At 40.7% G+C, this 23,638-nt stretch overlaps 1 protein-coding gene across 2 annotated transcripts in view; it reads right to left on the bottom strand.

The window, feature by feature from the left end:
• adck1 (aarF domain containing kinase 1) overlaps window positions 1-23,638 on the bottom strand; it is a 57,816-nt gene that overhangs the window by 9,437 nt on the left and 24,741 nt on the right. For both annotated transcript variants that reach the window (XM_037072157.1, XM_037072156.1), the window contains exons 5-9: window positions 12,474-12,632; window positions 11,653-11,811; window positions 7,889-8,005; window positions 2,928-3,077; window positions 1,641-1,838 (exon numbers count right to left, since the gene is read on the bottom strand). In XM_037072157.1, the coding sequence (XP_036928052.1) occupies window positions 1,641-1,838; window positions 2,928-3,077; window positions 7,889-8,005; window positions 11,653-11,811; window positions 12,474-12,632 (783 nt within the window). The remainder of the gene's footprint in view (window positions 1-1,640; window positions 1,839-2,927; window positions 3,078-7,888; window positions 8,006-11,652; window positions 11,812-12,473; window positions 12,633-23,638) is intronic.

The following is a 23,638-nucleotide window of genomic DNA, read 5'->3' as shown; positions in this document are numbered from 1 at the left end:
TCTACAGTTAACTGGTTGAATGTTTCATCCATTCCTACCATGCCCAGTCTTCAATATAAGTGCAGTTTACTCATTTTACTGTGAGAGGAGAGTAAATGACTTTAAGAGATTTATCATAGCGGACTGAAACTGGCAAGTAGTCATGAATGTCCTGATCATGTTCCTGCTCCCGTTTGATTTTAATTTCAGTGACTCCATGGCATGTCCTCTATTTGTGTTTGCAACTTCGGTTTATGGTTCATGGGGATATCGTTGGATTGTGACCCGGGCCCGGATGCATTCAACAGGAGATTATCATTAACATCTTTTTCTTGGCATGTCCGTCTGTCAACTTTGTTTAATGATTCCCTAAAAACAGACACCTCACACCTCATTTACTGTATAAAAAGACACAACATATTGATGTGTTAGTCCCTGCTAAATTCCATCTCGTATTGCCCGCCATGTGTGAGGGGGTGGCACACTGTAGCAGACTGTTGTGTAGTACTTTTGCCAGCTTCAAAATGTTGCATAAGGGAGGTATAAATAAACTCTCTCTCGAGCACAGATGGCTCTGTGGAACCCCTGTGGGTAATGGGACACTTACAAATGCACACTGTCCGGTCTTACACTGGTTATAAACAATAGCATCTTATAGAAAAAACAAATAACTGCATGAGAGCATTTTGCCATAAGAGCATTAGAGAGGTCCAACACTTATGCTGGGAGATACAATTGGCTTGACGTTGTGTAGTTTGTAGACCAGAGCGGAGGATCAGCCACTGATGTTTCAGACTATTGGTGTGAATCAGCAGTACAGCTGCCCGAGCCAGCGAGCTCTGGAGGAATAAACACCAAGAGTAGAGGAGAGCACAGAGTTTGTTTTTTAAACTTTTCTGATGCAAAAGTGGATTTGCTGTATGTTCACTCTCGCTTGTCAGCCTGTCTGCAGAAACAAGTTCTAGAGACACTGAAATCCACTGTGACGTACTGTAATTCTGTCTCACTGGCGGGCTGAATGAAGGAGCTAGCTTTATTTCATGAATGTGCAGAGACATAAATGGAAAAAAAAAAAAAAAAGAAACTGCAGGATAACCTAAAGAATCGTTTCTGGTGAGTGCTGACTTTGGTCAATACTGAACACACACAGTGTTGTTGCTAGCTAGCTTGCAGATAATGCACAGCATGGCATTTTAGCCTAAATCAGCCTGAGCCTGTATTTGAATTCAAAATGCATTGTGCTGTATCTAGCCATGCAGAGTTTCAGCTGCACTCACAGAGTCATATCCAGCTCTAACACCCTGTCTACGGCGGATGCATCTCAGCTGTGTGCTTCAGTCGTCATCTCATGCGTGTCTGATGGAGCTGATACACTTCAGTTTGAATCCATACAGCTGTCACTAACGGCGGCTCACACTTCACTTGGGCTTTGCAAGTGTAACTGCAATCCAAACTCTACCTCTACTCTACAATTGTGTTTTCTTCCATCTCATGCACATACAGTAACTTTGCTCACTGTGTTCATTGCGGCACTGCTGAAGAGAAAACCTTGACTGTTGTTCTTCAAACCCATCCAAGACGTTCATGCTGTGGGGGGGGGGGACATTATAGCCTCATAACATGAAGTTTACCACTTGAATAGCGTGTGGGTGGGTTTATACCTCAGCGTGTGTGACAGGCACAGAACTGATGCCAGCATTGACGGCGGTCCAGGAGCGAGCAGTGAGCACGCAGGCAAACAGCGGATACAGATCTCCAGCACCTAGTCTGCGGCTGTAACGCTCCATCCCGGGCATGTCACCTTTAATTAGAGCCTGCCACAGCCGACAGTAGTCCAACCTGAAGTCTGGCTGCAGGACCTGGAGGGGAAAGAAAACCCATGATTAAAAGTCTTCTTGTTAGGATTTTATCTACTTTAATGTGTGAATGCATGTCACAACCTCCTTGTGAAGATCATTTTATAATTCAGAGATTTAGCAGCACAAAGATAAAGCATAGTTTAAGGTACAGTGGCTCTAAGTGCTGTATGGTAGCCAGCTGGACGTGTTTCAGTTTCTTGAAGACAAGAAGACTCAGCCAAGACACTTCTTCACTTCTAACTAACGTGAGGAGAGTTGCAGGCGTTTAAACTGTTAAACTGTCTTTAGAGCCACTTGTGGATCGTTGACCCAACCGGCCTTCATGTGGATTGCTAAGGCTAGGTGGGTGCAGGTGTGGCTGGTTGTTAAGCTGTCTTAGAGAACAGCAATTTAGAAACATTTGCAATATGTAGTAGCCAACTGGTGTGTGTGTGTGTGTGTGTGTGTGTGTGTGTGTTTGTCCATATGGGGAGTGGATTAATATACGTCTACAAAATGACAGCTGAAATCAGTCATTAAGAATAAACTGGTGCCATTGTGGTCTGTATGTGTGTGTGTCTGTGTGTGTCTTCTTCATGAACACAGGAACACGCATTAAACAAACTCATGTCAGGTCCGTGGATGTCTGCGTCAGCCTGCAAGTGTTTGTTGGGTCAACTGTGTTAACAATCAAAGAGGGTGTGTGTCTGTGTGCGTGTGTGATTGTGTGTGTGTGTAAAACATGAGAGTGCACATATGAACCCATGTGATTTAGGCTGGGATGCACTAATCTAAACCCAGTACTCTGCACTCTGCATCAAATGAGTTGTTTATCAAAAAGCTTTTATCGTGCTGGAGCTCGACTGAAAGAGAGAGAGTGTGTGTGTGTGTGTGTGTGTGTGTGTGTGTGTGTGTGTGTGTGTGTGTGTGTGTGCGCGCGTGCCTGTGGAAGCTTGTGCGTCGTCCATGTTTTGTTTCTATGTGCATCTTGACTGTGTGTTTGCCGCTCTACCTATTTACTCAGGCCTCAGCCAGCAGCATGAAAAATGGACTGCAATATTAGAACAAATGGTATTTTCTTTATGTGTGGGCAGCCTTGAGATCTCCCACCTGATAAAGGCCATGATCGAGGAGGACAATCTCAGTCTTCTTGCTCTGGGGACACTTTGCGACCAGCACGTTGCCTGGATGCGGGTCGCAGTGAACGAAGCCATGGACGAAGATCATTTCGCTGTACATCTTCCCCAGGTTCTCTGAGATCTGTTGAGAACAGGACGAAGAAGGGTTAGTTACATTTACATTTAGGGCATTTAGCACACACTTTTGTCCATAGCGACTACAAATAAGTATATTTTGTCACAAGGAAGAAACCACGACATATCCCCATCGAGAGTAAAAGAGGAAAAACATTTTCAAGTCTTCATCTGAGCATCGTAGCGGCTATTTATCAAGGATACCTGAAGTGCATAAGTGCTATCATATAAGTGCTGAGGGCAAGAGTGCATAAACGTTTTTTTTTTTTTTTTTTTTTTTTTTTTCCTTCTTCTTTTGTTAAATCTCAATAGAATTCATAGAAATTAGGGGAAAAAAAGATGAGAAATACAGAAATTGACAGTAAAAATTTGAGTTAAAGATCTGGGAAGCATAACATAACATATTTTCAGTACTGTATTTCTTTATGAAAAACAGCTCTTTGAGGGATGAATGTTGCTTATGTAGGTCATAGGTCAGACATCAGTATTTAACTGCACACATGGGTGCAACTGAAGAAAAACTCCAGGTATCCAGATCTATTATTGCCTGAATATTACAAGACATAATCCAAATATGATGAGATCCATAATAATACTCTCCAATATCACTACACCGTAAATTCTAAAAGCTGACTGAACAAACAAGAAAGGAAAAATCAGTAAACCGATTACCTCTGACTAACCCAGTAGCATTTACGTTGTACGAGCTGAAAAGTTTCAAACAACTTAAATTGTCAGTCTGCTGTACTTGGTGATTTTGAGGTAACCATTTTTTTTCCAATTTAATGAAATAATGGTAAATAAAGTTCCTGTCAGTTTTTTGTTTTCAGAGCACTAGATAAGAAAACTAATACACGAAATATATGGACACCAAAATTAAGCCCATAACCTATAAACTGTTCTATGAAGTGGTCGTGAGGAAATTGGTCCTCAGAGATAACAATACACACACACACACACACACACACCTATTTGGCAAGAAAGCAGATAGGCAACAAATTATCTCAGGGAAGAATGGGCACACACTAATTGCCATTAATTAGAGCTCCTTAGATTGTCACTGAAGGGAAAGTGAAGTTGACACACACACACACACACACACACACGCACGCACACAAAGAGGGGATGATGATTTTACTGCTGGATTGCAAACAAAGGAATGAGTGAGACGCACTGCTATTAATTTTCCCATTTGGTCGGTAATATCCTGTTTTTGTCTGCTTCACTAAAATGTCTCAGTTTGTCCAAAGCTCACCTTCACTCACACCCTGTGCTGCTGTTTTTCTTTTTATCCAGAACTCAAAATTCATTTTAGCACAGGCTATGCTACACAAACTGACGTAATGCAGTCTGAAAAGCTGTCCTCTACATGTGGGTACAAGGGCAACCTCATTAGCATGTGCGTGTTCATTTACAGCTTACAACAAAAACAAAGGGACTGGGACGTGGTTGCGTTAAACATCACTGAGAATCATTTCACCCAGCTTAACAGAATGTATGACAAATTTGAGTTCATGAATGCAGTCCATTCGGTGCATGCATTCATATCTGAAATCTTACCGATATGGGGGAGAATGCAAAAAAAAAAAAAAATGTGAGCAAAGCATCGGCCCATTCTGGTCACGTTAAGGAGCCGAGCTCAGAAGAAAGTCTATCTGGGCCCCCATCCATCTTGTGATTCCACACGGAGACAGGGTCCAGCATGCACTATTGCCACCTAATAATTCTATCTATCCTGTCGTCCTGTGTTGTGAGTGTGTATGTTTTAATATGTCCTCTATCTCATCAGCTGCTGACTGACTCATCATTACCTCCTAATGCTCATATGGTATGCCCCTGCCCATGTGTGTGTGTGTGTGCGTATGGGTTTATATGAGCATGTGCACATAAAAAGGGCAATAAATTATGTGTTGTGTGTTGTGAATTAGTCATTGTCATCAAATCTGTTCTCCTGTTGTTTGTGTGTGTGTAATAAAATAATAGGAATAACAATAATAATATAATGATAAGAATAAGAACAATAGTTATAACACTTATAATAGCAGTAGTAATAGTTATAATGGTAATAAGAATAATGATAATATTAATAACAACAACAACAACAACAACAATAATAATAATAATAATAATAATAATAATAATAATAATAATAATAATAATAATAATAATAATAATAATAATGTTAAAGTGATAATTACAATAATCATACTAGTAATAACAAATATAATAGTAATAATAATAACAAAGGAATGTCCTTGGACACAGTGATGAGCAGGCTGATACAGTCTGATATATTATAAGATATGAATAAATATGTGTAATTGTTGGCTCAGTCATATGAAACACAACAGACTTATAGCTTCTATAATGTAGTCTATAATGACATGACAAGACAAACATCTCTTCTTTTTATTTTAGTCCACAGAACAAGGACTGCATGGACATCTGTGTGCTCAGAGGATCAGGCTTCATCATCAGGCTCATTTCAATCTCAACACAGAACTTCTAGGCTTGGATACATTAAACACACAGAGCCTGGATTAATATGTTCATGTTGGTGTGATGGGCTCTGAAAGAAACAACAGCTCACTGTGGTCAGTAACATGGATTGTAACATGTTAAATCAGTCTGTTACTGCTAAAAGAAATGTATTACTGTAAGGCGTTGTTTTTGAAACCCATTACCCCCAAACTGCTGTTAATGCACTGTAATATAGACTGTTGACTGGAGCTGGAGGGGAAATGGAGGACAGGGGAAAAGATAACAGACAATTGTAGTCTAGGCTACTGAATTGTCCTCAATTTAAGCGTGCACAGAAGCACACACACAAGCACACACACACGTTAACTTAAGGCTAGTGTACAATGAAGTAAAGTGGCTGTAAGGGCAAATAAACACTGCATGAGTAATTCAAATAAACACAAATGATCCTGCCTTTAAAATAGTTTTACTGTCGATGTATAAACCATTGAACAGCCACCTCCTGCTGATGATGTGATGTGAGTCAGGCACAAATGTTCACAGATGAGTTAATAGTCCAATGTTTTAATCATCTTAAATGTAGTCTCGTTCTCCAACTTTCCTGTCCTGGGAGTAGTGGCAGTGACCTTATGAAAAGCATCGCTAGCTTGGGTCCTCTCATCATCCCTCTAAGTTTGAACATTGTTGAAAACATTTGGGATAATGTAAGTACACAACTGTGGGAATTAAACATTTATTTGAAATTACATTAAAATAGGAAATGTAGAAATCACTGTATAGATTCGGTGGTGACTGTCAGATTATCTGTGACAAAGCTGTGAGGAAGTCAAATGAGAGTCAGCTGACAGTCACCCTCTTAGGCCCTTAAAGGGCCAGTGTTCTGAGGAAGACACGATCAATAGCGGAATATCTGAGTGATTGAGTCAACCTCTTCATCAGGAATGTAACCACTGTTGTGTCACCCAGCAGTATTTAAGTCAGGACAATCTGGAAGACTGCAGAGAACACTATCGGGCTTCTGTCCACGCTACATTTATCAAAGAGTTCTAGTTCATGTCGGTGACTCACGTCTACAACAAACACTCAATTGGACTGAACTGGACGGACTTGTACAGTCTTGGAAAATGGGAGCGGTGCGAGTTCTGCTTCTGTATGAAGCAGCAAAGAGTTGCAGCATGATGTGTTTGAGATGATCGGCCTTGTGTGTCACTGCACAGCCTGTTATGTGGTTAATAGGCAAATGCGTGTCACAGTGTCGCTGCTGAAATGATATATTTCTATGCTTTTAATGTAATCTAAGAGCATGACGCTGTTCGATTCACCAATCATGCACTGTATAGCACAATTTGTGGTTGTTTGGACATCTCGGTTCTTGCAAATTGTGACAGGCTTTGTTTTTTATTTTTCTCATTGTAGAATAAGTAATTTATTAACTGAAGTCATTTGTGGAATGATGATGAGACAAACAGTAGTTCCAGACAAACCAGACAGATACAGCTTTGTCAGGCTAGCTGCAGGCTGTATATCTGCATTTTGCTAATAATACTTTAATAAAATACATTGTTTAGGAAGAGAGCTGCTGGCTCGCCTCAGTGACATTTTGAGGTTCAGAAAGCTACACAGTCTTCATGGATCGTATCAAACCAGCGACCTTCCGATAAGAAGACGCTGGCTCTACCCCTGAGCCACAGCCGCACTTACACATCACACTATGACCCTGACTGATTGCTAATCGATCGATTGGCATTCAGTGGTGTGGTTTGAACTGTTCAATATGTAACTACTACAATCTTGAAATTAATTCATAATCGTAATGTCAGTGATATTTCTCAGCCAAAAGATTAAAAATTACTCAGTTCGTCAATGTAGGTATTTCTCTCCCACCCTCACACTCTGTCTCTCTATACACAAACAAACAAACACGCACACACACATACACACACACCCACACACACATACAGTCACCTGTCTCACGTGGATGTGAATCTCTGCCATTTTAAGCAATACAGCTCCACAGACTGTGACACCATGTGTTTCTATTGGATGTCTGTGTAAATTAGCTATGGATTAAGCTGACTGTGTATTGTGCTCTGAGCACTATCAAACCATGTTTGACCTGCACTCATTACTGTCCCCGAACGCATCCTCTGTAGACAAAGGACTGAAGCTACTGCTGCAGCTAACATACCGTTTTCAGTGTGCAAGCTGTGTTGTCAAGCTGTTAGTGTCTGTGTGTGCACACGTGTGTGTGATAGCACCCACATCATCAGTCAATAAACTATTATCTTGTGTAACCTACACACAGCCGCACAGAGCAGGCCAAGCAGCATGCAGTACCTCGTTGACATTGATGCCGTGTTTCTCCATGTAGTCCCTGTCGTTGACCTGACCCCCCTCCGCAAACTCCATGGTGAGGATCCTCTTTGTGCACAGGTTCCAGTGGATGATGGGAACCTGTGGAAAGAAGAGAGTTTTGTTTGTTTTTTTTTCCACATATAATTTTTATTACAGATTGTGAGTCAACCACTTTTTCACTAGATTGCATTGCTGTGCAGCTGTCCTACAGCTGTGCATTTGATTATAGGTTGGGGTTCAGACAGACAGCTCAATTTAGGATCCACTTCCAGGATTAATCAAAGCTTTTATCTTCTCCCTCTTCTTTAAAAGGTGTAATTTGTGAGAAATGGCCAGAATTCATGGGGCAAAACTATAGAGGGCAGTTTAACTGTTTCCCACTACTCAATATACTGCTGCAGCTATCTTTGGCTGTGGTGAAAAGGTGCTCCTAGCAAGTGTACATAGAAATGGTACAGGTACCCTGTCCAATTGTTTCATTTAGGTGGACTTAAATGATTTGATAGGATTTTTGGAGCCCTTTAGCAGCCACAGTTACATGGTTTTTCCTTTAACATGTTATTTATAAAACATGTTATAATAGCAATTGTATCTATTAGTTGCTGCCAAAAACTATCTATCAGACTTTCAACTTTCGAGGTGCAAAATGTTATCATAAACATGACGGGCTGGGGTTAGCTAGCTAGCATGCTAACTTCAGTGGACATCTTTGCAGCACAATGCATAAACATCTCTGACATAACGTCAACACTGCTGATTAGTCATTTTTAAAATTAAACTAAACTAAAACTTTTTTTTTGTTAAAATACAAGTTTTACATTTTAAAGTAACATTTTGGCCGCATATTTTCTATTTCCACTTTAACAGCAAAGAATGATTAAGAAAACCTTCAGGTAGCCTTTTAGTAGATAGATATATAGCACATATACAGATAGATAGCAGATATGAAATAAACCTTAATATGTTAACATGTATTAAGTATGTGACCATACATTGATTTTACTAGAATGGCACTCAGAGCTCATACCTCCAAAGTCCAACAGCCCCATTTTATTAAATCAAGACTAATCTAATATCAAACTCTGTAGCCCTTTATCACTCTAAATTTTAAAACCACCCACAACTGCTCGATCTGAAAAATGCCTTAATCTCACAATGTTAAAGAAAGTGAGAACAAATTCCTGGATGAGTCCCTTAATGCAGATCCGTACCAAGAGTCTGGGCCGAGACACTTCCTCTGTCCAAGTTTGATTGAAATATGTTCAGTAGTTGTTGCGTGATCCTGCTGACAATCCAACCAACCCACTGACAAACAGACACAGGTGACACGACCTGCTAAGAGGTAAAAAGGGATTGAAAAGGAACTGAATTTGATTAACGGATTGAGTACTAGGTACAGTATTACTTTAGTATAGTTGTACTGAACCCCAACTTAATTTAAAGAAGGAAAGTTACCAAATATACTGAACACATCCAGTTCTTTGAAGTTATATCAATTTAAGAAAAAAAAAAAAAAACATTCACACACAACTACACTGGCTCCATGATAACTTATTGACTGACTATCATTCACCCAGACGTTCTGGCAGTGATTTCTGTGAATAAAGTTGAAATGTCGTGAAGTGCTTTGAATTGATGCGTCTGCAGCCTGTCAGATAACCTGAGTGCTGCCCCTCAGCTCACCTCTGTGGGCTTCAAACAGTCCTCCTCCTCTCTGGGACTCAGATTAGTCTTATCCAAAACTCTCAGATAAGTGTGTATGTATGCATGTGTGTGCGTCTGTGTCTGTGTGTGTGTTAGCACCCGATTATCAAGCATTCAAGATTTTCTTTTGGTATCAAACAAAGGCTTCCATAGTCCAATTTTAGCTCCGTCTTTGTCTTCTTTTATGGTTTGACTGTCACCATTGTTCATTGTGTCTACGTCAGTACAGACATACAGACACAAGCACGACATCTGAATTATTATACACACTGGTTATATCTCCATTAATCACAGCAGCTGTGTAAGTTGGTAGAAGACAGTTGATCTGATTTTTACAAAGCCTGGCAGGCAAACATGATCCTTCAAGATGAACCGGGCCTTTGCAGAATCCATCACTAGAGTTCATCATGCGATGAATACCAGTTGGACAATTGTGTCCAACTAGCTTATGACTTCAAATGAAAGTGTGCTGAAATGTTCTTTTTTGGTTACCTGATCATGGTATCCCAAGCATGTCTGCTGTTTTGGATGGTTAGGTAAGGCATCAGTGTCGTAGCATAGCATTTTTACATTTGTTTTCAATGAATTTTTATTCTACATGAAAAACACAATATGTTATGCTAAATGGATTTGTTTTTTAAAAGTGGTTTTGCCGTACCCAGCTGTTTGAGATGGTGCACACGCTCACTTACGTGCTACTTACACTACCGGGCAAGCACTCAGATTGGTTAGTAACACTGTTAACTGTAACATTTAATACCTAGTTAGCTAGTTAGCCATATTGTTAGTGGTCTTATTAGCTGACTCTCCCCAGGGGCATAGTGTTTATTGGCATTTAGTGAGGTCCCTGAATAAAGATATAAAGCTGGAAATTAGCATAATAGGTCCCTTAAAAAAGAATAAATACCAACAACATCAACAACAGCTAAATATCAAAATAATACTTTGGATTATATTTTGGTCCTTTCAAGTATCCTAAGACATCTGTTTTACAACTTATCTATGATGTCTGATAGCATATTATTATCATCAGGAAAAAGGTTTCTACTCAGTACATCAGCGAGAACTGTGCCACTGTTTTCCGGTACGCATATTTGTCCTTGTGGTCGACTGTTCCTGACAGCCTACGTCACAAGTGAACCAAATGACCTTGCTCCGCATTTGTACAAGATTTTAAAATATTGGATGTCAAATTGTGGGCAATTTTGTATTAGGCCTCCTCTTTTGTCCTCATTGTTCAATGGTCGTACTGTTCACTGTTAACCTTTGCTGATTACCTTCATATATCAAGGGTACCTGAGCGAAAGGTTAAACCCCAAAAGGAGAATGGTAAAAAAAAACAACAACATGTATATGTTCAGGTACAGAGAAGTTATGAGTCTGTCAACATTTTTGAAATGTGACTTTTCAATTATGTTAATTTTAGACTCCACTCTGGCCAACTGGAGTTTTACAGGATGTAATGGAACGCATTAGCACACAATTATCTTTCAGTCTGCCAAGTATTATGTCACTGTCTGTATTACATGCCAACTTATACAATTAAAAAATGCAGAATAAAAAGAAGCATATGACAGAGAAGAATACCAAAGTTTTAGCTCTCTAGGTTGAACATCGAACAAAGAAGGCAGCTTGGAGAATTCTAATTCACATTCACCAGAGCTAATAAAAGTTCTCAAACAGACGAATTAAGAAAAAGGACACCAGGAAATTAAATGATAATGGACATGAAGTCTAACTCTGTCTAGCAAAGGAAATATGATTTGTTCTGCTAATCCTGCTCTGTTGGAATTTAGGAAGAGCCGACAGGCAGCACAGAGGAAGGCTGTCACACACACAGTGGAAACGTCTGACCTCTATTAACTGCACTGAGTACAATTGCAAATGCTTCGGCCTTGAATTGAAGGCGCCCATCTCAAATTTTAGCCAGCTGTTTATTAGTATGAGTACACATATGGAACCAACAGGATCAAAAATAAATCCCATGGTTAGCTCTATAGTCATTTCAAAAGAAAGCCAAGGAGAAAAAAGTAAGATTTTACCTTCAGAAAAGGGAAGTGGGCCAACATTTTGGCCACCTTCTCAGCATTGCGTCCCTCATTGATGAAGTCCAACTCCAGCGGCATGTTCTTCTTTGCCTCCTCCACCAACCACATGAAGGCAAAGTCCGGGAAAAGCAAGTGGACCATCTTCAACAACACCTTCAAATTACAAATTAAAATCAGCCTCAGCATCAAACACAATAAAACAGGCATGCGCATACACAGAGTGGCTGACACGTGTCAGTATGTATTAGGACAAGGACGGCTGATGAGATGTTAAGGTCATTATCGGGTAAGTCACGTCTGAGGCTGTTAAACAGCTCTATATACAGGTGATTAAAACCAGTTATCAGTCATGTTGCATTACTGGTATGTTGCTATCAGTAACATCAAGATGGATGTACTTCATCACATTAGGGGTGCCATGAATCTACTGAACCGTACGATCCATCCATGGTTCAGTGCACACTTGTGGGTCATGAATTTTCAATTTTGCAGTTAAATTTTCTTTTACTACTTTCCCATACATGTATCTCAAATGTGTCCTCGACAAAGAAAGACTGACATTCATCAGTGGTCCTCGGACCTCAAAGTCACCAGGAGCCCAAACAAACTCAGTTGGTTGAAATTTGTCTTTGGAAACAGAAGCTGGCCTGTTGCAGCATGGACAGCCCCATCACTAACATCTCTCCCATTAATTGCCTGTCTCAAGTTCCTATGTTCCTATACAGCATGACTGTAAATAAAGTAAAAAAAAATCCCCTAGGGGATAAATAAAGTAGTTCTTCTTCACTTATTTCAAAACAGTTTACTAGACTCACCTCCATCACCACTATATCCTTGGAGCTCTGTCTCTGGACTTTGGGGTGCTGGACTTTGACAGCCACCGTCCTCCCATCATGCAACACTGCCTTGTGGACCTGGGCTAAGGAGGCTGCACCCTGAGGCTTCTCCTCAAAGGAGACAAATAACTCTGACAGCTGCAGGAGAGAGATACAGATAGAGAGAGAGAGCAGAGGGTAAACGATGGTAAACGAGGGATAGAGAATGATAAAGAAGACGGGAGGGAAAGGGGTGTGGAGTTGAGAGTGGAAGAGAAGTGCAACCATCAATCTGATCCTCTCCATTCAACTGGCTATTATTAGATACTGTACAAATGAAGGAAGCTAAACAAATTACAGACACAGGGGTACATGTAGGTAAAGATGTGATTCATTCTTTCAATTTTTGCTGTTGGAAGTAGATTTATTACATCACGGCAACATCACATGAAACAAGGTTAACTGACAATGATGATGAACCCAGACCAACTGAAACAACCCCAGATCATAACACTGCCCCCACAGGCTTGTACAGTAGGCAATAGGCATGATGGGCACATCACTTCATGCCTCTCTTCTTACCCTGATGTACCCATCACTGTGGAACAGGGTAAATCTGGACTCATCCGACCACAGGACCTTTTCCCATTGCACCAGAGTCCAATCTTTCCGCTCCCTAGCAAATTGAAGCCTTTGTTTTCGACTAGCCTCACTGGTGTTTTTCTTAAGGTTGTGCTGTTGATTCTTTACAATTTGATTTCAAGTGGTTAAGTGATCTCCAATCACAATCGTTCAGGACTTATTCCAACCGCATTTCTTCCTCAGAGATGATAGTTCACCACTATCCTTCCAGGTTTCAATAATAATAATAATAATAATAATAATAATAATAATAATAATAATAATAATAATAATAATAATAATAATAACAATAATAATAATGATAATAATAATAATAGATTGGACAGTTCTAACCCAATTTTAGTAGTTTGAGGAATTTCCTTAGTTGTTTTCATTGCTTGATGGAGGCCATTACTTTGACCCTCCTGAAACAGAGTAACATTTTTTTCACAACCACAGGATGTTGCCAGCTGAAACATATTAATTACTACGTCCATGAGAACAAGAAGACAGGAGGTTGCAGAGGAGAGAGCTGGACATTAGCAACAGACAAAAACAGCATGGAAAGATGATTGTATTCAAGTTTCTCTCTTTTACTGAACAAAATCAGAGGTTCAATATTTCTGTTTAGTAAGAAAACACGCGTAAAAAAAAATATTTTTTGACATTTTGTGAGTTTATTTTGTTACACTATTAAACTATGTAGCAATTAGTTCATTTTTTGAATGTTTTAAAGGGAATTTCTGGCTATATCTTACACACGGTCCCTTTAAGATAATATATTCAAGTTATAATGGAATATTAATTCATGAATAATTTCACCTCCAAATCATGGTAGCTCTTTGAAAGAGGGACAAAGCTTTTACAACGTCTGAAGAAGAATGCACTTTTAAAAACATGGGACCATGTTACGTTCTTACCTACAAGGCCCATCAGGCCATGGGATCATAAGGATGTTGTCATGCACCTAGAAAACCTAAAAGTAGTAGTACTGAGCTGAGGACTGCTCAGAATAACTAACTGCCACAAGACGTGCTCTGAGTGTCTGTCATGGGACATCTTCCTCCACTGGTGCAAAGCTGTAGACTGCAAAGACTGCATTCAGTTTTAGGAGGACAATCAAAAGGGGAAATAATGGGAAATGTTATAACTGGTAGGGGATAGACTAACGTCTCTTAAAAAAGAAAAACTGCCAGTGGGGAGAGATGTTACTTGTTTAGCATATACATCACCCCTTGTTTCTGCTGTTTAGTAGATAACTTAGTAGTAAGTTGTAGAACCACAGGCTCAGGGGTTGGCCGTACTCTCACCGCCTAGAAACATGGTCTTTTCAAACAGGTTGTTTGAGGCTACATTTTCCCCCGTGCTCAGGTGAATTTCCTCTTTGTAATACAATTTCCGGTATTGTGAAAATGACACTTGAAACACGTTGGTTTGTGCTGCCAGCAGGAGAAGGAGAAAGAGCCTGTTTGTTATAAAGAGGTATGATTGGAAGACATAATAATAGTCAAAATAGTGAATGTAATGGGGTTTTTTTGCAGTGTGACGTCTCTGTTGAAGAGTCTGGTTAGGCTGCAGTCAGATACTGCTAAACCAATTTTTGTAACAACGGAGGAGACACGCAAGACAATCTAACAGATCCTTATGCTGAGTTTGAAAAAAAAATTCCTGTGTCCTGTGTTGATGTGTCATTAGCTAAACAACCATCCACCCAAACACTGCTGCAGACATCCCCCCATGGCAACAACACTCTCCAATAGCAGTGGTCCCTCAGCAGGACAATGCACACTGCAACGCTTCTCAGGGTTAGCCCAAGAAGCATTTATGTTGTTGAACTGGCATCCAAATTTCCCAGATATCTTCCTGATCAAGAGCCAGAGGCCTTGCTGCAACAAATCGGATCAATGGATTTCTCACTGTAGATAAGACATGGTTCTGACCCATTTAGGGATAAAAACAGGACCTCTGGGGATGCCCTGTGGTGTCTGACACCAGGGCATGGGTGTGGTGTCCTTGGATCTGATTTCTTCCGGCATGTCCCATTGATGCTTGATTGGATTTGGATATAGGGAATTAGTGAATTAGTCAATGCCTTGATGTCTTTTTCACAGTGTGGCAGAGTCTCCATCGTTGGGGGGGTGTACTTGGTATAAAACAGTGTTGGACAGCAGAATATTGCATTGTACCAAGATGAACAATGGTATTCATTTCACCAGTTAGTCCTTTCAGTGATGTGGCTCATTATGTATACTTGTGTTTGCAGAGTTCAGTCTTCAATAGGAACCATTGTTGGTTTGAGTCAAATCCTTGCCATGCTGGGCTGAAGTGCTGAGTCAAACCAAGCAGAGCCTCACCCGACATATGTAAAGGAGGACATGCAGAGAACTGACGTCTGTGTACTGAATTCATGTATCATGTTACCTGCCAGGAACACTTTAACTGTATTCACTTGCATCAGACTGCATCATATTAAAAGTATCAAGATGATAACAAAGTGGATAATTCTTCCTATAATTTTCTCTCCCACTATTAACTGCACGGATCAGAATACAATCTGCTGATAAGTAACAGTGTGCTTAAGACGGAAGTAATTACAGAAATGATATGCCTTTCCTTTTGTGCTGTATGGGTAATTTCCTTGGACAAAATATCTAAAAAAACAAACAAACAAAAAAAAAAATTAAATTGTATTTAATTGGGGAGTTGGGCAAAAGCAACCCATGTCAGTGTGTATAGGGAGAAGGAAACCCAGTACAGATAAAGGGTTATGTCTGTCTTGGAGCTGCCTGTACAGTCAGAGGCATATCTCTCATAATCTAAACATATGGATACTGACACAGCTCCTGTAAAGATTCCCCCCCACCAACCCCCCACCACAACTCTCTTATCACAGTGCTGAGCGTTTAGCACCCAGTGTGCCCTTTGAGCAGAGGTAGTCCCTCATTAGCTTCCACTCATCTCTGTGGACACACAGAGCACACGCACACATAAATTAGTGTGTGGGTTTGAAGGTTAAATAGGCTTCCCAAGGGACCTGGAGTCATTAGAACAGACGTATTGTATGCTTTGGAACCTCCACGCTGCCCCGAGGCTTCGCTGGCTCACAGATACAAACCTGTTCGTGGAACAAGAAAAAGGCAACATGCTGCGAAAGAACACAGCTTCTATCCCCCCCCCACACACTGCATCACCTTAATGTACTTGAAGTATTTGGTGTCATTTTCAGAACTAATGATGCTGTGATAGGGCTTTCATCAGAGAGACCTTCACAGGGGGGTTGTGTCTTGCTAATTATTAACCACTAATGCACTAGACCTCCAGAGATGCCAGGAGAACATAGGGGGGAATGGAAACAAACCTGCAGTATGTTGTAAGTGTATCAATCTGGAAAATCCACCTTTAAGCACTGCAATAAACCTAAAATTGCCTCTGAAGAGAGGAGCACTCGTGTGCACAACACAACGCCAGAAAGACTCTTAATTACAAAGACAGAAAGTTGTATAGTGTGGCTAAGACACTAATTGACTAACTTCCTGTGCAAACTGTCACTCTGTCCACCATGCTCAAATTATGATAATATCGTCAATAGTAATTCTAATTTCTTGTTCACTACAAACATCTGGCAGTTCAAATCGAAGATTCAGATTCAAAGACCTCAGGGGTAGGATTTTAATTACTAAATCAAAATAAAACTGGGGATCATACTATTCTATACTGCATCAATGTTGCAACCCGGCACAAGGAAGCGCAGAAGAGGAAGACCCCACATGACTTCGTTTAACCCAACAATAATACATTAGATATCAGTGGTGGGTCCTGGACTGTGTCCTCACAAGAAACTGACATGGCACAAGAAGAGCAGAAGGGGAAGGTGAACTCATATGAACTGTGGTTCATATGAGTTGTACTTGTGAAGGTCATCAGCTTCATTTAGTGAAGCACTCTCAAACTAACCATTTCATCATTGGAGGACTTTTTATGTTCCTGTCTGCCACACTGGAAAGGATTTTGTTTTTACTCAGTTGGCAATAAATGGCTTTCAAACATTTGCTCCCATGAAATGACGCAGTTTCAATCTATTCTTCATAATTCAGGCCCCTGTGGAATTGCAATATTCGCATTATTCAAAAGCTTGCTGTTTATGTTAAATATTTTTAATATTTATGCAAAAATAGATATTTTCACTGGTCAATGCTTATATTGCTTAGTCCAGTTATGAGCGTTTTGGACCCAATGACCGCTTTCACTAAAACAACATGACTGAGATGGTGAACATACAATGGCTGCCACAAAAACAAGGCATTGTACTGGTACTGTACTTGTGCATTGACATGTCTGGGTGAAATGACCTTACAAAAACACAGTAATAGTTTGAAGACATATCACAGTACACAATATATAGACAATACATACAACTTGATATTTTGTCATTTCCTAAAAAGCACATCATAAATGCTAGGATTGGACAACAAAATGATATATCACAATAACTTTTGACAAACGACCTCAATACTGATATTACAACAATGTAGGGATTACTATTGGTTCTTCCACAAAATATGAACACAATGATACAATGAGATGTTTGATAAATAATCATCAGTAATGTGGATATAATGGCCAGTTGGGTGAAGGAACATGTTAGAACGAGAGGACCAGTCTGGTGAGTTCAGAAAATGACATCACTTTACTGTAAGACTCACTTACTGTAATGCAGCCTTTAAACCCAGGCAAAGACAACATGTATGCAATATCTTTACATAACAACATCAAAACCTAAGACCATATATAGTCCCATATCAAAACACCTAACGGTATGAAACTGCTATTTTGCCCAGCTGTACTTCACTCTTCTTATTTAGCATGTGCTGCCTGTGTTGGTTTTGGTTTGGAGAGAGACTGGACGTCTCCATTCATATTCATACTTCAAACTGTACCAAGGGGGGAATTCCCCTGTTGTGTGTACCTAGTGAAACATAAAGAGGCTAATTTGAACATGATGTTGGCCCATCAGGTAGAGGCTGAACATGAGCCCTGTAGAAGATGCCATCGGATGATGAATTATGCAAGCAGCACGGGATCCTGTGTGGGAACAGCTGAGCTATTCATTATGCAAATATGCTAAATGGAATGAAATTGTCCGCACCCACTAGTGTCTAGCCAGTACGACGATGAGTATCCACTGGGAACTGACATCCAGAGGGCCTACATGGGTTAAAGGAAACGTGTGATTTCTCAGGTGGGCCTGTCACTTTAAGCAGCACTGAGACATCTGAGAAATTAGATTATTACATTTAGGGCATTCAGCAGGCACTTTTTTCATTTACTTTTATTCATTGTTAGATCATTTTTAGATGGTGTTGGAAAAAAAAGAGGGTCGGGGCTAACAGTCCAACCTCTTCCTCATATTTACAGTGTCCACAGATGTAGCTGAATCATCAGCACTGTAGAATCTGCTTCAACAGTCGTAGCACCCAAACACCGCTAATGTTAATCTCAGCTGTGGAGTTAATAAACATGGTAATGTATGCGCGTGGGCCCCGCTCCCAGAGGGCATACCCGCAGTGACATACGTTCCCTGAAATGAGTTATGGCACAAATAAAATGGCCCCCGAGGCCTCGCAGTTGGATGGCAGCACATCGGCGTCTGTGTCAGCGTGGCAAGGTGGCCATCTTGGCTGCTGGCGGACAGCCACAGCCCCAGCTGGATGGAGACACATAAATCATTACAGCAGAGAGGAGGAAAAAATTAGAGAGATTTCTATAGTGAGAGTCTCCTCCGTGAAAGCTGTGACATCCCTGTCTTAATGTAGGAGGTCCAGGCTCTGGTAATCTGTGCTGCACACTCTCAAACAGTTTCATGTGTTTCTGATTCTTTCTTCCTCACTCCTCACTTGTTTAAAACACAAATGCGGTATTCAGCAGCTAATCATTTCCAATCCCTTCCATTTTGCCATTTTGCAAAATGCTTTTAAACTACCGTCAACAGAACTCGGCACTCTCTGCACAGATGTTACAGATGACGGAATGACAGAATTGTTGCTGTGGAGATGTACATTAAACAGAATACCTTTCCATCACGTTTTTGCACGCTAATGGTTTGTTTGCTTGCTTTTGCCCGGCCTTGATTTGTCAGTGAAGGAACCCTCTCCGCTAACACCTCTGTGACGACACCAGTCCAGCCACTCTACTCTCAGCTCACCTCATGAGACTCATTGCGTATTATGGTGCTGAGTGTGATTGTAGTAGCCGCAGCAGATGCAGAAGAAGTAGTACTAGCAGCAGTACAAGTGTTGATAAGAGTAGTAATAGTTATAGTAACTGTAATAGTAGTAGTGGCAGTAGTAGTGTGCCTCTCCACCCTAGTTTAAAAGCACAGTAAAGGCTGTACTTGCTCTGTGTCACAGTGTGTTTATGGCATATGAATCTGTCTAGATTAATATACAGAAGTGGAGGCCGTGCTGGTTTGAGACTCTTCACTTCAGACGCAGCCACTTAAAACATGCCCCAGAAAAGTGTGTTTAGGGCAAAACAGTTGTTGTCCAACTGGGCGATTAAATGTAATTAATGGAAAAGGCGCAGCGCCTTTATTACATTTCAACTTCTAAAAACTGAGTTAATTCATCTATCCCAAAAATACAAATAAAACCAGACTGGTAATTTAAACAGGATAATACAGTCTAAACCGCGTGTTACAAAACACAACACCATCAGCTGAGCGGTTCCAAGTCATTTTTTTTATGTTTTGGCGAGACAAGTGTGGGTTTGAGAATGTACTGCGTCTTCCTGAATGTTCACAGATGTCCCCTCGATCATGCTCACCCGGCCTTGACAAGACCCCGAGTACCCATGATGCACTTATGTTTCCTTTTGTTATGCCTCAGCACCAACTAAATGCAATATTCGGCCTGGAAACAGATTCTGTTTGGTAAAACGACATATTGCACAAGCTGTCCTTTCAGCAGTTTCACTGTGGAGGGGAAATGACAGCCAGGGCAAAGGCACGGCTCTCCAAATCCATGCACAGTGGGAATGCATATGTCACTACAAATGGTGCTGAAAACAGAACGGCACCACACACTCCTCTCTACTCACTACTTGTGTATGAGATCTGTTCACACACACACACACACACGAGAATGCATACACGTGTTAAAAATAAAGCATGTGTAGTTGAACGGAAATGATGCTGTAGCTGCTCCCCTGACTCCAGAGCAGCCTGGCACTGCTCATCAGTGTCACTTCTTCTCCTGCCACTCCAAAAGGGATGTGGGCTGATTCATTCTGGTGCCGTCTTTGTAGGCAGAGACGCTATATTACCATCTTTTCAGGGATAATGATGTGCCACACACATACAGGAAGAAATCAAACTGAATGCGCACCTTAATTTTTAAAACATGAGTAAGAAAGAAGGGAAAATTCTTTAGTAGTGGCTTTGAATTACAGGGGAGCGACTGGAGTTGACTGTGATTGCAGCTCATATTCATCTTATTAGTGCATCCCACTCATTTATGCTTTCCATCACTTTTCTCTAATAACTTTTGAAGTGTGTCACATTTCTGTATGTTTTTTTTTCTTCTATCCTAACAATGCTCCCCATCAGTTACATTGTTGACAAAGCTTATGTTGACAATACTGTATGCTGCATGTTAGCAAAAGATGTTGCTGTTTTTTTTTTCCCTTCTAAACAAAATAATCTAACCACCCTCTTTTAAAATCACAGCTTAAAAATCACAGCAGATGAAAAAAAAGTTAAAAATAACATTTACAAAAATGTATCAATATTCCAGAGCCCACTTATGAGAGCTTTCAATGTAACTGTTTATGAGTGTCAATCATATCCTTTTTTTTTTTTTTTTTTTACTTCAGTACAGTTGTCCTGTCCTGTAGACCAGTAAATGATGTACTGCACCACATTACTGAGCGCAAAGTCACATCAAATTCTGTTCTGATCTGGAGCCGTTTACTGACGGGAGGAGAGCTCAGAAGGAGAGCTTCTGGGACTTCTGGGATTTTAAAAAGGTGATTTATCTTCACCCCTGTTGATCAGCCTGTATGCAGCAGTGATCCAGAGGTGACCTATAGTGACGGGGATTTCTGTTCTATACTGTTGACTACTGACTGGAGCTGGAGGGGAAATGCACTGTGAGTGCTGAGTCGGGTGAGAGTTTGATCTGAACATGCCTGAGCCAGATAACTTTACTGTACAGTAGCTGTAAGCTGGCAAGCAGTTTGGGAGGAAATGATTGTGCAGTCGAACTCGCTTTGCTGGACACGCCATGAAACAACCACTATAGCTGATGTAAATCTGTCAGATGTGACTGAGGCACAAATATATACAGTAATATTTCAAAGTTTAATTCAGTTACGTTTAGTCTTGTTTACTAACCCTCCTCCTCCTCCTTATCCTCCCAGTCACACTGCTCTTTCAAGGTGGGCCTCTGATCTGCTGGTGGAGGTAGTATCAGAGCCTCAGCAGAGGCGAGACAGTGTCTATGTGTATGGAAAACCAGCAGTGCAGTGCAGGAGTGTGTCAATAGCTAAACAGATCCTTCAATCATCACATACATACAAGATAAATGTCCCACAAAGCAACGTTACATGACCAAACAGTAACGTAGTAACTTAACTGGTGGTGTCTTTGGGAACTTATATGAGGAAAAAAATACTGCAGTTATGTGGAGAAGTGTCTGTCAACATGTCTGTAATCCTGTCTGTCCTTGCATCTGTCCTCCCGTCTGTCATCCTGTCTGTCCTCTTGTCCATCCAATTCAGAACGTATAACTAACTTATGACTCATAACTCTAATTCATCGGTGTCTTGACCAACTTCCACTATTGTGTTGTTGTCCTCACTGTCTTGAAAATAATCATTGCGACTGTCAGCCCTCCCGACCGAGACTTTCCCCCAGAAAACAGCCCCCTTTTCCCGCAAGTGAGTCAGACAGTATACATTTTACTGATGGCGATTATGTTATTATGTCATTTAGAACGAAAAGCGTAACTTTGTCAATGTCCAGGATGTATGGTGGGTCAGGATCACAATCACAACACATTATAACAGCGTGTTTAGATCAAAAGGTGGAAACCTGGTGAAACACGTTTAAAAAAGAAAAAAAAAAGAAAGAACACCCATGTCAACGTCATGACATGTACCATCACACCACACAGGGATCTGCAGTGCCAGTGTGCTGTATGACAAACTGGAGCAGCTTTAAACGACGTTACCTGGTTCAGTGTGAACAAACAAAGGCGCCGTAAAGGTGAGCCTTCACTGCAGCTATAATGCACAGTCTCTGCGTGAAAAGGGCTACAGACACCAAGCCACCAATGGAACGCACCTGACTTGCATAAATGAATACACTTCTCCTGGTTTACACTGAGGGATAATGTATGTCCACATCTCGACATCTTGACATTTTAATGTAGAACTCCTCCATAACATTCTGCATTCTGCATTCTGCGCTCTCATTTACATATTAGTCTTTAAATCATTTTAATGTTCATCATACTATCGCCTGTACGTTGAGAGCAAACTTAACCACAGTCAAATTCCTTGTTTTAGCACACATACTTGGCCAGTTAAGCTGATTCTGATTCTGATGTTTTATGTGTAATTAATTTAGAGCTCAGAAGTACCTCTCCTGCAATTAAAGACAGATGACGCACCTTCTTGTGTTGTCATATAAACATCTAACACTGCTACAGAAGCATATGAGAACATCAAAATCAGTGATTTACAACGCAACCCATGATGGCTAATACACGCAGATATTAAACAAACCGCTACCTTGGTGTAAACTGCATGGAAGAATTGTTGACAGATGCATTTTGCCTCATGGTGTTTATCAGCACAACCACTCGAACACAGTTACATAACAGATTTTGGCACATTTTGACAAATTCAAACATTTATGGATTGGCCGAGGCCGTGTTAGAGTGAAGAGGGCAACGTGTTCACTGCTCCTGCGTTTCCTGATGTAATGTACTCATCTAATTACACCTAAGTCATTTCTTTAACACACACTCAGACACAAGCGCGCACACACACGTGTGTCTTCGAATCCAAAAATATAAATCAATCAATCACATACACACACACACATACGCAGCACTGTGGAGTATGCGGTAGACGTAAAAGACCAATGTTCTGTTTCTGATAATAACGGAACAATTGCCTTGCCTCCAGCAGGCTCTAAAAGGCTGTCATAACAACTAGTTTGAGAGCAAACCCTGCGCTCTGCACTAACAGCAGCATTAACAGCTGCATCAGGAGTATGGCTTGTTTATGAAATTAAATAAGGACAGAATGTCAGGCATATCCACTTCTGCTTCAGTTGCCCTTTTTTCTGCTCTCTGCAGAACACACACAGGAACAAGCAAGTGCTCTTACCTTGAGAGAGCGAGGCAGCAAACTGTGAGCCTGCCATAAAGCACACTCCCCGTTTAACAATCTATCTATAAACCCAAAGAAATGCAGGAAATAATTAATTAAATATGTACAAAATAAAAAAAGAATGAATGTCACTTTACAGGATCTTAGCT

Source organism: Acanthopagrus latus, chromosome 16 (assembly GCF_904848185.1).
Source record: "Acanthopagrus latus isolate v.2019 chromosome 16, fAcaLat1.1, whole genome shotgun sequence".
Classification (NCBI taxonomy): domain Eukaryota; kingdom Metazoa; phylum Chordata; class Actinopteri; order Spariformes; family Sparidae; genus Acanthopagrus; species Acanthopagrus latus.
Note: the sequence above shows the minus strand (reverse complement) of the source record. Positions and strands in the feature narration are given on the sequence as shown.